General features: G+C 50.7%; 6 protein-coding genes across 6 annotated transcripts; 2 read left to right on the forward strand and 4 right to left on the reverse strand.

Annotated features, from left to right (window-relative positions):
• Positions 1-15: 15 nt before the first annotated feature.
• FMAN_08088 (putative alpha/beta fold family hydrolase) lies at positions 16-888 on the forward strand (the record flags this gene model as incomplete). The annotated part of the gene is made up of 1 exon (XM_041821519.1): positions 16-888. The coding sequence occupies one exon, from the start codon at positions 16-18 to the stop codon at positions 886-888; it is 873 nt and encodes a 290-aa protein (XP_041687291.1).
• Positions 889-1,415: 527 nt separating this feature from the next.
• FMAN_08089 (uncharacterized protein) lies at positions 1,416-1,820 on the reverse strand (the record flags this gene model as incomplete). The annotated part of the gene is made up of 1 exon (XM_041821520.1): positions 1,416-1,820. One exon carries the CDS (start codon positions 1,818-1,820, stop codon positions 1,416-1,418), a length of 405 nt encoding a protein of 134 aa, XP_041687292.1.
• A 536-nt stretch (positions 1,821-2,356) lies between these two features.
• On the reverse strand, positions 2,357-4,854 carry FMAN_08090 (putative DNA replication licensing factor (nimQ); the record flags this gene model as incomplete). The annotated part of the gene is made up of 2 exons (XM_041821521.1): positions 2,357-2,608; positions 2,662-4,854. 2 exons carry the CDS (start codon positions 4,852-4,854, stop codon positions 2,357-2,359), a joined length of 2,445 nt encoding a protein of 814 aa, XP_041687293.1.
• A 762-nt stretch (positions 4,855-5,616) lies between these two features.
• Positions 5,617-7,377, forward strand: FMAN_08091 (uncharacterized protein; the record flags this gene model as incomplete). The annotated part of the gene is made up of 3 exons (XM_041821522.1): positions 5,617-5,741; positions 5,792-5,846; positions 5,902-7,377. 3 exons carry the CDS (start codon positions 5,617-5,619, stop codon positions 7,375-7,377), a joined length of 1,656 nt encoding a protein of 551 aa, XP_041687294.1.
• Positions 7,378-7,793: 416 nt separating this feature from the next.
• Positions 7,794-8,960, reverse strand: FMAN_08092 (uncharacterized protein; the record flags this gene model as incomplete). The annotated part of the gene is made up of 2 exons (XM_041821524.1): positions 7,794-8,485; positions 8,534-8,960. 2 exons carry the CDS (start codon positions 8,958-8,960, stop codon positions 7,794-7,796), a joined length of 1,119 nt encoding a protein of 372 aa, XP_041687295.1.
• Positions 8,961-9,642: 682 nt separating this feature from the next.
• FMAN_08093 (uncharacterized protein) lies at positions 9,643-12,300 on the reverse strand (the record flags this gene model as incomplete). Its single annotated transcript, XM_041821525.1, has 3 exons — positions 9,643-11,704; positions 11,763-12,151; positions 12,208-12,300. The coding sequence occupies 3 exons, from the start codon at positions 12,298-12,300 to the stop codon at positions 9,643-9,645; spliced, it is 2,544 nt and encodes an 847-aa protein (XP_041687296.1).
• Positions 12,301-13,257: the final 957 nt, after the last annotated feature.

The following is a 13,257-nucleotide window of genomic DNA, read 5'->3' on the forward strand; positions in this document are numbered from 1 at the left end:
AGCAATCGATTCAAAATGTTGTTCAAGCAATTGCTCGCTTTCGGAGCTCTCGCCAATGGCCTGGCTACCCGTCAGGAGAAGCCAATCTGGCTGACACTCCCACCCACGCCAGACCTGCCAGCACCCATCACCCACAAAACAACTCACATCAACAATGTTTCTCTCTGGATGCAGGAGTACAACAAGAAAGCGGATGCTATCCCTATTGTTATGGACCATGGCGGTCTAGGTTACTCGGCATACTTTGGATCCGTCATCTCCCGTCTTATCAAGCACGGATACTATGTCATCGCAGTTGATCGTCGAGGTCACGGTCGTTCAACCTTCAACAAGAGCGATGTCTTCACTTATGAAGGGTTCGCTCAAGATACGAATGATCTGCTGAAGAGCCATGGCATCTCCGAGTACAACGTCGTTGGCTGGTCCGATGGTGCCATCACAACTCTCGCTGCACTCATCGACCCTGTCATGTCAGAGCCTATCAAGAAGGCCTTTATCTTTGGAGGATCAGCCAACCCCGAGCAGACCAACGCCACATTCTCAAGCACTGATATCTTCTCGGAGTTTGTGTCTCGCTGCCGTACTGAGTACGCTGAACTGCAGCCTCACGCCAACTTCACCCTCTTCGGCACCAAAGTTGCCACGATGGAGGCTACACTTCCCCAGTTCACGGATGAGCAGCTTGGATCTATCGATGGACCGAGGGTAATCATTGTTGGGGCTGAGCATGAGGAGGCTGTGAACAGGGATGTGCCAGAAAAGTTGCACAAGGCTATCAAGGGGAGCCACGTCGAGATTTTGACTGGGGTGAGTCACTTTGCACCGCTTCAGGATCCTGATCAGTTCACAAAGGCTGTCGAGGAGTGGTTTGCAGCACCAATCCCTTGAGTCTATGGGTAAACTGTACTGTAGTAGTAGTTTAGGAATAGAGTAGAAAACCTGTGTGAGAAGACTTCTCTTCATCCATATTCACGCTAGAAACTCCTGTTACATAGGAATATGAAAATTTTTTCATTCTAATTGTCAATATGTATCCTTGATTACAGCTTTTGAATATCTTTGAGGTTTATCACGATCTTGCCAACAGAGCTACGATTTAGGGGAAGATCAGACTGGGTACAGTCACATATTCATAACATTTGCTGGAAATACAAGGGCATTTTGTTTGATACAGCAGAAATCGTTTTACCGCTTTTTTTTTTCTTTTCTATTTTCTATCTGTCATGTATATAGGCTTGCCGGCTTCACATAATGCCACCTTTGTCATGATGATATTTCTGATAGTTGTGTTAGCAAACCAACTTGCGTTGCCGTCCCAGGAGAGGGCTCCAAGTGAAATGGTGCAATATTGACTTAGCCAGCAACATTATACTCCCTCAGACAAGGCACCTGACCTCGAAATACAATGTAGTTGTTCACGGGTCGAACCACAGAGCAAGTAGGTTATGGCACCCAAATAAACCGCAAATAGCACCCCAAAGCGCCTCTATAGCCACCAACACCAGAGCCAGGAAGAAATAGAACACCACGTAAACCAACGATCCAACCAGTGTTCCCGGAATGTGACCATTAGTGGCAAGAGTGAGCAGAGCGATTACGAGCTTGATCCACCAGAGACCGACATAGATATCCCACACGCGACTCTGTATGTGCATATCATACCATGCATCCATGTTGGCAAAATATCGTCGGTTGTCTTCTCTCCGGTCTCGAGTGGGTTGATAGTCTCGGGGTTCGTGGAAGATATGCTGTGGGGGTGCTGTGCCGATGATTTTGACCATGAGGAAGAGAAGAGCAGTGTAGGCGATAAGGGAATTCATGGTGGTTGTCGATGGGTAGTTTGTTTGACAGATAAAAGGTATTTCCTTGTTCAGATAAGATTGCTGAGATGCAATGTCTTGAGAGGCAAAGGTGAAGTCAACGGATGAGTCGATGCCTATTTATTGCCTAGAATCCCCCTCATTTGAGTGAGCATTCCCAGTGCATAACTATGTGAACGAGCCGCAGAGCAAGTTGTAATACTGATATTGCTCATAGAAAGTGTCGCTGTTCTCTCACTATGAGTGCTCTATGAGTTCGGGCAATGAGCATATCTGGTGTGAAATGCGAACACTCGTTGTGCTTCGTGAACAAGGCAATGATACGGAAACTGGTATGATGAAAAGGGCAACTCTGCGAACACGGAATGATCCGCACGTTGTGATCGCGTATTTTAATCTCATGATACATTAAATCTACATGCGAGGTATTCTCAACTCATTCATACAAGCCGTCATTGCAAAGCTGATATCCATTCCAAACCTCTTCGCCAAAACACCCGTCCTCATTACAACATCACACTAACACACTATCCATTCTAACCAACAACACCAGTCTGCCGTCTCGCTTGGCTGTTACCGCCGGTCTTCTTCTGGGTACCAGGCCGCGCGAGCGTGTATTTGGCGAACGCCCTCGCGAGAGCCTTCTTGCAACTAACTTTCTGGCTGCCCACGAAGCTGTCCACTGTGACGGCGATCGCTCGGTCCATGTCCTGTGACGAGCAGTATTCTGAGAGGCGCATGCGGCAGAAGGCTTCGCTGATACGGATGATGGCTTCAAGATGTCGCACCTGAGTTTGTCAGTTTGAGATGTCACGGTGGTCATGATGTAGGAAGAACTTACTGTGATGGGGTAGGCACCGGTGGCAAGAGACTCTCGTCTCATGTCGGCAAACAGTCGCGCAATCTTGTCCTCGTCCACATGGTACAGCTTCGGGGAACAGTGCTCCCGCGCGTAGAGGATATACTTTCTTAACAACTCCTGGGGAATATCACCCTCGGCCTTGCGACCACCATTCGTGGCTTGTGTCTCAGCTTGTGTATCATGTTCAACTTCCATCGAGTCCTGCTGAGCTTGGCTGAGAGGGTGGCTTCGGCTATGTGATCCGACGATGAATCGTGCCAGACGCTCATCCTCTTCGGGCTCAACGGTGTCTCGCACCACACACAGGATATCAAAACGAGACAAGATAGGCTCTGTCAACTCAACATTGGCAGAGAATGGGGCAGTGGAGTTGTATCGTCCACCGATGGGATTGGCAGCAGCAATGACACCACATCGAGCTTGTAGGGTGGTGACAATACCGGCTTTGGAGATGGAGATGGTCTGCTGTTCCATGGCTTCGTGGATAGATGTTCGATCTTGGTCATTCATCTTGTCAAACTCGTCAATGAGACAAGTTCCACGATCGGCCAACACCAGAGCACCACCTTCCAATGTCCATTCACTGGTGAGAGGGTCTCTTCGAACACTGGCCGTCAAACCGACAGCACTGGCACCTTGACCTGTAGCAAACACAGCTCGGTGAGCTGTCTTCTCAGCATACTTGAGAACCTGGGACTTGGCTGTACCAGGATCACCAAGGAGAAGTACGTTGATGTCACCTCGGAGGTGATGAGCACCCTTGGTAACCTTGGCAACACCACCGAAGAGCGACAAAGCCACGGCGGTTTTAATGTCAGTATGGCCGTAGATACTAGGTGCTATCGAGTTGATAATCTTGTCCACAATATTGGGGTCGCGAGACAACTTGCGGATTGTGTGCTCATCCTCTTCAGTCATTCGGAAACCAGCCAGCTGGTCATGAGACTTGACAACATTATTTGCTTCGAGGATAGTAGCAAACACAGGGAAGCCGTTGCGGTTGTTGAGCTGAGCATCATAGTTGTTGCGGTAGATTCCAGTCACTTCAATCTCCTCACCAGGCTTTGCCTTGTCGATCAGATCCCAGAGAAGAATAACCTCGCGCGAACGTGGCAATCGACCAGCGGGTACTGTTCCAGGAGATTCTTGGAGGGTGAGTTTTTGGTAGTTTCGGTAGACAGTTTTCTCCGAGTTGAGAGTGAAGGGGCCTCTCGACTGGCAGCTTTGGCAGAATGTGATCTTGACTTCGACGTTTGACTCTTGTTGGAACGGTCCCAGAGTCACACCGCACTTGCTGCAGTCGAACTTGACGTACTTGAGCTGAGGAAAGACACCCGATCGTCGGGTAACGACACCGCTGACTCGAACAAGGCAGTTGAGGTGAGACTGACGGAGTTGTCGTAGTGTGTAGTGCACAGGCAGATCAAAGATACGAACGTGAATCTCGGCGTGAATGCGCTCGTAATCGGGGTAGTGAAGAAGAACAACGTCCATGGCAACCTCGTCAAACAACTTGATCATCTCTTGAGGCGCATTGGCCAAGAAGTAAGCCAGAATGGCCTTGCTTTCGGAGAGGTGTTCGTATGAGACCTCAAGAGACTCGGCGTTGATCTCACCGAGTGTTCGAATTCGGTTACCGTAGACGGATGAACCAGAGCTGTCGGTGTAGGATGTGAGGAAAGCTTTGAACTCGCGTCTGATGGTTCGCTGGACTGAGGGTTGCGACACCCATTCGGTGACGTTGGTAGCCTTTACATCAGCAAGTGCTTCGAGGGAGAGTTCCTCGGCCATGATGTCGGTGTCCATGAAATCGTCGGGATCTTCATCGTAATGGTGACGGCGACGTCGGGGCTGGGCTGTGAGATCAATGTCGCCATCATCTTCATCGCCATCGAGATAGATATTGGGAATTTCCCGTCTGACTGCCTGATCTCTTCGGTTGAGCTGAGCTTCTAGCCGACGTCGATCGGCAAGGTTCATCTCGTCATAATCGCCCTCGTCGTCAATGCCAATGCCTTCGTACATGTCATTCTCTCGTTCTTGGTAATCGGCCTCGTAGCCTTCACGGAACAGATCAACGTCGTCTTCTGCCATTTCGTCGAGCTCATCGATATCGTCTTGGATCTGGGCCTCTTCTTCGATGTCATCGTCGTCCTCAACACCGTGCGCCATGTTGAACTCGGCAGGGGGCGAAGAAGGCATAGGGCTTGACCCGAAACCTGCTGGGGAAGGGCCATCGCTTCCTCCTGTTCGCGATCGCTTTCTATTCGGACGAGCCGAAGACGGGTGTAGCGGGGAACTTCAAGTGGCTGTTAGCTAATTTTCTTTTGCTTAAATGGTGGTGAAGAACACCCTGGAGAGACAAACCTCATGGTTGCAACTCTTCAAAGATATCGAGAGTTGGTGATATCGTGATAGAGTATCTGAGTAATTCTGGAGACCAAAAGTTTGGTTTGAACTGAAAGTGTCAAGATTGAGGGGCTCAATTCGTGGTCATGGTTGGAAGGGAAACGACAGCATGAAAGTGGGTGCAGTTGACTAGGGGTAATTTCGCGTATCAAGACGCGGCTCGACGCGTTAATTGATTGGTACTGACGTGCCACGCGTAAAGTGGTTTGCATCTGTCGACAGAATTACTTGACCTAAACCCCAGAGCGAGTTCACTGTAGATGCCCGCGTTATTATAGCACCCTCCGAGCTTCGCAACCTCCAACCCGAGCTGTAGTTAAGGAACTGTCGCACTGTCGATAAGGTACTGCCTTAGCTGACCCTTCTCCTCATCTTGTACTTGTACAAGTATCAAACCTTGCATCACTCATCAATTCTGACAAATCTGCCATCCGATCCTTTAATAGTCATCTTTCATCTGTTTCTTTCTTTTCCACATTTATCTTCAATATTCGACAGCTGTCTCTGATCTCATCAATCGCACTCATGTCTGCAGACGCTCCCTCGGCCCCTGCGCCCGCGCAAGATGCGCCTCAACAACAATCTCGAGAACGCAAGGATAGCTTTTCTGGAAAGTCGCAAACTTCCGAGACATCGCAAACAGCTGCCGAGTAGGATGCCAATTTCTCTGAACATGCAATAGCTCTCTAACACCAGCTAGGTTTATTCGATCTCAGGAAGCTCTTGAAGCTGATGCCCGCGAGGCACTGCCTTATGTATGTTTCCATTCCACTCTTCTTCCGGTCGCGGCATTGACTTGCGATTCTGTAGAGCATTGATACATGCACCAAAATTCTCGGCCCTCTGCGACAAGCTGTCTTTGCTTGCCTGACCTGCAACCCCCCACCAGCGAAAGAAGGCGACGACTGGACCCCGGCAGGTGTCTGCTATGCTTGTTCTATCCAATGTCACGGCGAACATACCCTCGTCGAGATCTTCCAGAAGCGCAACTTCACATGCGACTGCGGTACCAAGCACATCCCATCGACAAGCCCATGTACTCTCCGCCTGAACGAGGCCACCAACACTCGAGGTGGGGTTCACTCCGAGGAGCCCGATGTGAACAACAAGTACAATCACAACTTCCGCAATAGATTCTGCGGCTGCGAGTGCGACTATGATCCGTTCCAACAGAAGGGCACAATGTTCCAGTGTCTTGGTCTGGGAACTACTGAAACAGGTGGATGCGGCGAAGACTGGTATCATCCAGGATGTCTTGTTGGCATGGGGCCTAACTGGTTCGAGAAGATGGAGAAGACTAAGAAGGCAGCTAAAGAGAACGCTGACGAAGACAAGTTGACGACGATCACCGAGGGTAACGAAGAGCAGCAGAATCCGGCCGAGAAACCTGGGGAGACGAACGGTACTGCTCAGTCTACTGCCGAGGAAGAGGAAGAGGATGAAGATGTCCCCATGCCCCCAGGATTTCCAGAGGAGGATGTCTTCGAGGCCTTCCTATGCTACAAGTGTGTCGATGCGCATCCCTGGATCAAGCGCTACGCTGGTACTTCGGGCTTTCTTCCGGCAGTCTTTGTCAACCAAGACGACTCGGAAGCAAAAGTTGAGGCACCCCCTGTCAAAGAGGAATCTTCTACTGCTACTGAGCAAGCACCTACAGACGGGTCCGCATCAGACTCGCGAAAGCGCAAGGCCGAAGATGATGCCGAGGAGTCTACAGAAGTTAAGCGTGTCAAGAGCGAGTCCCTATCCGAAGATGCGAAGCCCGCAGAGACATCATCCACCGATACGCTCCCCTGCAAACTGAAGAATCTTCCCCCTGCCCCTCAGGGACAGTTCTCGCTCTTCATGAAGGAAGACTTTCGCGAGGCATTCTGCCGCTGCTCATCCTGCTATCCCAACCTCAACCCCCACCCTCAGCTCCTCGAAGAGGAAGAAGTCTACGAACCACCCCTGTCCGACGATGGCTCCCAAGCAGGCGGCAATGGCGGTGGTTCCCATGGCAGTGGCAGTCTCCTTGAGCGTGGTGAGAGCGCACTTCGCAATGTCGACCGCGTACGAGCCATCGAGGGTGTCATGGCTTACAACCACCTCAAGGAACGACTCAAGCCATTCTTCCAGCAGTTTGCCGAGAGCGGACAAGCCATTGGCGCTGAGGATATCAAAGCATATTTTGCCAAACTTCGAGGTGATGAGCAGGGTATTCAGGAGGCAGCTGCTGGAGCCAAGGATGGTGAGGGTGGTGGTAGTGGCGATGGAGGTTCGCGAAAGGAGCAAAGTGGTTATTAATCATTAAAATGTGAGACATGAACATGAAGTCGATGCTATAAGGGTGAGCGGGGAGTTGACCGGACTAGATACACGGTTGGGTTGTTTGGTGTAAGAGTAGTGTACAGTAAAGGCGGCATGCCATAGTTTGATACCGGAAATGGGGCTAAAAGATAGTGCAAGACGATACTTCATACAATTCTTGATCAGTTTTTCTCTTAAGGGCTTCCATTCATCATCATAAACACTGGATTGGCTAGGCAAGCTACTGCTTCATTCTTCGTAGCTCCTGATGCTTGAGGAACTGAGCAATAGCATGTTTCTTAATACATAAAATCCATTTATTCCTATAGTACATATCCATTCATGTCTTGGGTATCGCTAAATCAAAACATTCCCATTTTTCAAGTCGTCTCCCTGCCCTTCAAACACTCCCCCTACTGTCCCGTCGACCCTGTACTTGACGCCGCGCTCGACGGCCGAGGTGGCAACGCAGGTACACCATGCGAAGCCCCAGAATCTTCTCTTTGCATCGGAATACCTCCCATCATGCCCATCCCGATGCCCATACCCGGTAGAGGCAGCTGAGGCGGCGGACCTTGTCCATCACTATCCTCTGCCTGACTGTCCAACTGCTCCTGCGCCGCCTTGAGGTCCAGTTCATGCAACCTTTGCTTTTCAGCAGGGTCGATAATATCATCATCGTCACTCCAGTAAGGATCATCATCGTCGAGTTCAGGCATAGCCATGCGCTTCCAGAATCGCAACTCCTGACGGTGCGCTTTCTCATCAACGAGTTTGTTCCAGCGCCCTTCGTCTTCGTCGTACTTGCGCCGGTACTCGCGAAGGCTCTCGTTCGCGCGGCCTGCGTGCGCTTGCATCTGCCAGATTTGTTCGCGAAGACGGGCGTTCTCGTCGCGTGCGTCGGCGAGTTGCTTGCGGTAGGAGCGGTGCCAGGCGGCTACGTCACTGACGTGCTTTGTCTTGTACTCGTGGAATTGTCGAAGGAGGTTTGCCATGGCGTTGGCGTATTGCGAGAGGAGTTTGGCGTTGGAGTCACGGCTGAACTTTGCTTTTTCTAGAGATTCTGTGAGAAGGGATACCAGAGCGTCGATGTTTTGTTCTTGGCCTGGGACAGGTTAGCTGTGGTTCAGTGAGTGTAAGATAGAAGACATACCATTTATATCATCGGCAGCATTTTCAATAACTTGTGAATTGCTAACCCCCTGTGCCCTCGCCCTGTTCCTCACTCTTCCCAACCCATTGACAATATCCTCTGTAACCCTTCGGTTCTCTGCAAGTTGGCGGCTAAGCTCCTCAACCATACCATAGATGTAGTTAAGCTCAGCTTGGTGGCCCGCAGGCGTAGGAACAGGCATCCCGGCAGCCATGTTCGTCCCATTCATGCCATTCATCATAGCGATCTGCTGCTGCTGCCACTGATGTTGCGGCTGCGGGGAGTACTGCTGCTGTTGGTACTGCTGTTGTTGCTGCTGCTGGTAGTGACGCGCCGTGGATGTTGGAGATGGCGCAGGCGCGGGAGAAGAAGGCGAGGATAGTGATGGGTCGTGGGGGCTCGGGCTTGGAGGCGCTTGAAAGCTCATGTCTTGTCCACTCGGGAACCTGGGCCTCGAGCGTTTGGAGGATGGTGTTGGTTGTCTTAGCCTTGTTTGTGGATGGAGCTGGATGCTTGATTTGGTATAGCCTAGCGGTTCCCCCCCTCAGTGTTGCGACACTTCACCAGCACTCGGAGGGGCGCAAAATTATTTTACCGACAGCGGTGGACCTTGATTGACAATGATTGAAGAAACCCCCTGAACAAAATGCTCATAGAAGGATCTTTACTCCGTAGTTCTGATATAAGTCATGGTTCAATGAAGCTCGCTAATTGTTTGGCACTTCCAGACAAACTCCAATTGATCATATCTCTTAACATAGACCCTTATATTCAGGAACAAGCTAATACCTATACAATACAAAAGGTGGATCACTTATACTAGCAAGCTCATTTGATTGTCTCTTATTTTGATCATTGACTTTTTGTATCCTTTTACATTTCTCACAACTCCAGTCGGATTGAACTCAATCCGTCCCGTCAGGGTAGTCTTTATGAGAAGTCATCTAAGCGAGTGACTGCTGAGTAAGGTAGCGACTGTCACTACTATAAGAAAGGAAAGCTGTATAAAATCTCAGGTCATTTACTTCGTTTCGTCATATCGTTGAGTGCATTGCACTGATTCGTAACATGGGTCCTGTAGTCAGTCACCAAGCGCCAAATTTTTTCTTTCACTCTGGAGTGTCAACCTCCATCCTGTCTTCTGAAGGCTTTGTGCCCATGATCAGGGATTCTTCCGCCGGCTGTGAGGGTTCAAGTGTCGATGTTGATGTCATAGTCGACTCTTTCTGTTCAAAGACAGGGGGAACAGCTGCGCTGCTGCCACTCGTACCCCCAGTAGCTCCGCCGCTTCCCATACCGTTGCTCGCCGACAACCGGTACTCGCCATCAGGCTTGCGCTCGATGATGCCCTCATCCAGTGCCCACTGGGCCAGAAGGCCATCCACTCCAAGCCTGCCACCTTCGCCCTTCTCCATGTGCCGACCGACATGCTCAGTCCACTCGTCCCAGGACGATGGGCCTTCGAAGACGCTCTGACAGCCTTGCTTCGGGCATGCTGAGCGCTGAGGTGGTAAGCGACGCTGAACAAGGCACGACACTTGCATGTCCTTCACATGCGTATCCCACTCAGATTGGAGTTTACTATCGCCCTTAGCAATCGCTCTCTTGATCTGAAAGGGTGCATGCATGCGTCGCAAGTGTTGGGTGAACAGATCTTTGCGATTGAACTCGTTCCCCTTGCCCTCGGCCGTGCTCTGAGGGCAGGATGAACAACGATAGTACTGCAGACACAGATGTTGAGATGCAATATGTCGCTTCCATTCGTTCTTGGATCCAAAAGTGCTGGTACATCCAGCGAATGAAAACGCACATGGGAACGGCCTGGTGTGGGCCGCAGCAATGTGTTTCCTCAACGAAGATGAATCCTTGAAAGGAGCATGACTGCAGTGGTTGCAGCGAGTGTCCTGCTTGGGGAGGGACCGTCGTGGTGGCTTGGCTGCCGCGTTGGCATTGCGAAGTGTTGCCAAAGGATCATCGTTAACATGCTCCTCAGTCTCGCCATCTGGCCTTATGTCAGGCATCCCGTCAGGAAGGATTGTGCGCGGCCTGTTGATATTTTGGGTCTCGTCACTGCGATGCCGCACATGGCTCAAAGCCTTCAACTGTTCAGCAGCTTCCTGCATCTCCGCAGAGTCCTCCACTTCGTCTTTGGGCTTGCCATGTCCGCCTGCTGGGTTCGCATACGATGGGGCTGAAGGACTTGTTTGTGGAAGATGCTCGTTTCGTTCTACGGAGTTGGGAGTTTCCCTCACGGCCGGGGAATGGAAAGAGATATCGTGACCCTCGTCTCGTCGAACACGTGCGGGTGTTCCATATGCGTGGTCCCTTGCCTCAAGGAGAATTCGGCCATCTTCGACTTCTCTTGCAGAAGGCTGAATACCAGAAGAACCTACAAGTCTGTGATACAAGTGAATCATGTTATGGGAGCTTATATACCCCAAGAAACAACAAACTTTGTCGTGCTGTACCACGTTCCAGATGGAGTGGGGCATGGAGATAAGAAGCATCGTAGGTGGTCCAAGGAACATGCCTTCCACCGCAATTTTATCGCCCAGGGGAGGCGTGCTTTGTAGCCATTGGGAGAAAAAGGACATATCTGGGCTAGCATCACCAACAAAAGTCGTACAAACGAGGACACGGTGCTCTTCAAACCTAAGATCAACAACTGACTCTGGGTCAATGAGCTGTTCTTCGCGGTTCCCTTGGCCCTCTGAGTCGACTCCATTTTGTGATTCTGAACGAGGTCTTGAGGGCATTGGCGCAAGAGCAATACTATGACCCTTTCCTGGTGTCAGGGGCATAAAAACCGGATGATTTGGAGTCGAATGTGTATTCGAGGTACTGCCATTCGTTTGCCGGGGAGTCTGAACCAGTTGCTGTTGCTGCTTCAGCGATAACAGTTCCTCGTGGAGCTTCTGTGTCGTAAAGGGGCGCCCGCTACTGAGCTTCTGTAAAGCCTCAACCAAACTTGACGTAAAGGAGCGTTCTGTACTGTCTGGGCTACGGTCGGATGTGCAGGCTGCTATGGCTTGCTTCACGCCGTGACTACCGGCCATGGGAGGATCCGGTAACGCACATGTGTCCAGCAACAAGAGGATATCGGACTGGGCATCCTCGAACAGGCAACGGACGCCATCCCACTTGAGTTTTGCAGCATCTTCTCGTGCATTACTATGGGAAGGCTGTCAGAGGCAGGAGGAAGAGGACATTTGAGAAATGTTCGACTCACCAAGCCCAGAAAAGCTGGCCATCAGAGCTTACGTAGCCCTGGCCAGCATAGTAGATAATGAGAAGGTGATTGGCTCTTGCATTCTCGAGAAAAGAAGCAATCTGAACTCCGAGCTTTATGCTAGGGTTCGGTACCGTGGGAATATGCCATCGCTCAGTTCGGTATTTGTAGTGCTTCTGGAACACTTGCTCGAGTGCAGCCAGGTCTTCATCAACAGACTTGTCTTCTTCCCACCTTAATAGTAACACAGAAACGTCAGTGTATGGGTGACGTTCGGTCTGTCTCTGGATCAGCATAGCAGCATCCTGTAGATGCCGCGCAAAAGACTCAAAATCATGTCTTTCGGAAAGAGGAGCTGCGACCTCCTGAGCCGGATAATGTTGCTGGGGCTATATCCGAGCCTGGGTTAGCAAGGACACGCGGAAAGCTGGAAAACAAGGCTGACCGATTCGTGAGGGAATTGTGTTGGCGGCGGCGGCTTGCTGGGAGTCGTGTTGACCTTAGGAGCCAGCTTTCGCTTTTTACTCGAAGGTTCCATCGGGCAAGGCTGTGAGTCGATGTAGATGCAGTCGTCAGCAGGTTAAGCCGGAGGAGGTCATTGATCAATCGAGAACGAATCGGCCACGGGATCGAGCACGAAATTTCCTGCTACCTATTCGGTGGTTAAGAATCAATATCGTCGCAGTTTCGGTATAATTGACGTCCAAGAGAAGTGAATAGAGACGGCGAAACAAAAATATACGGGCAGGCGAGGGGAATTGAAGTCGAAATCGAACGATGTGCGAACAAAGTCTCGGCTGATGAGGTCAGAAGGAGGGACAAGGTAGAGGCCAATGGCTACAAAAATGTGGAAAGTCAAAGCGCGTCCAGGAGCAGAGAGACACCCAAAGTCGCAAGAGGTAAAAGAAGAAGAAAATGGCAGAGGGAAACAGGTGAGGCTGGCTCGGCGAGGCTATCGTGGCCGACCTAGACCCAGGTCATGGAAGATGGGTACAGTTGGTGCTAGGGGTTCTTCATTGGCTATTAGCCGAGCGGAAATGCCACAGAAGAGGAGAGCCAAACTGAAAGTGGCGGCCTCCGCCTCCACTTCGTCAGCCTCTCACTCGCCAAGAGCAAGGTCAAGTCAACGCGTGCACCTCAGTGAGAGCTGGGTAAGATGGGGCTGTTTCGCCTTGTACGAGCAACAAGAGCATACTGATTGATTGTCTGATCATGTACTCACTTCTGAACAATTTCCCCAGTATCGGGCTATTTCACCTTCACTTCGCTCAGCAGCAAACTCAACTGTCTGTCTCAGCAGCTCCTGTGAGAAGAGAAGAAAAAAAGGTAGCTGGAACTACCATGGAGGGGTTGAATGTTGAACTGAGGGGGTTTGGCGAATAGAACCAAAGATGGAAGGCTTCACAAAAGTTCTCAGCTGATAAAAGAAGGAGGAGGAGGCAGGAGGGGAAAAGCCTAGATCAGCATTATTTCCAGCGCCTTACCTACCTTGAGC

The sequence above is a fragment of the Fusarium mangiferae genome, assembly GCF_900044065.1.
Source record: "Fusarium mangiferae strain MRC7560 genome assembly, contig: FMAN_scaffold012, whole genome shotgun sequence".
Lineage (NCBI taxonomy): Eukaryota > Fungi > Ascomycota > Sordariomycetes > Hypocreales > Nectriaceae > Fusarium > Fusarium mangiferae.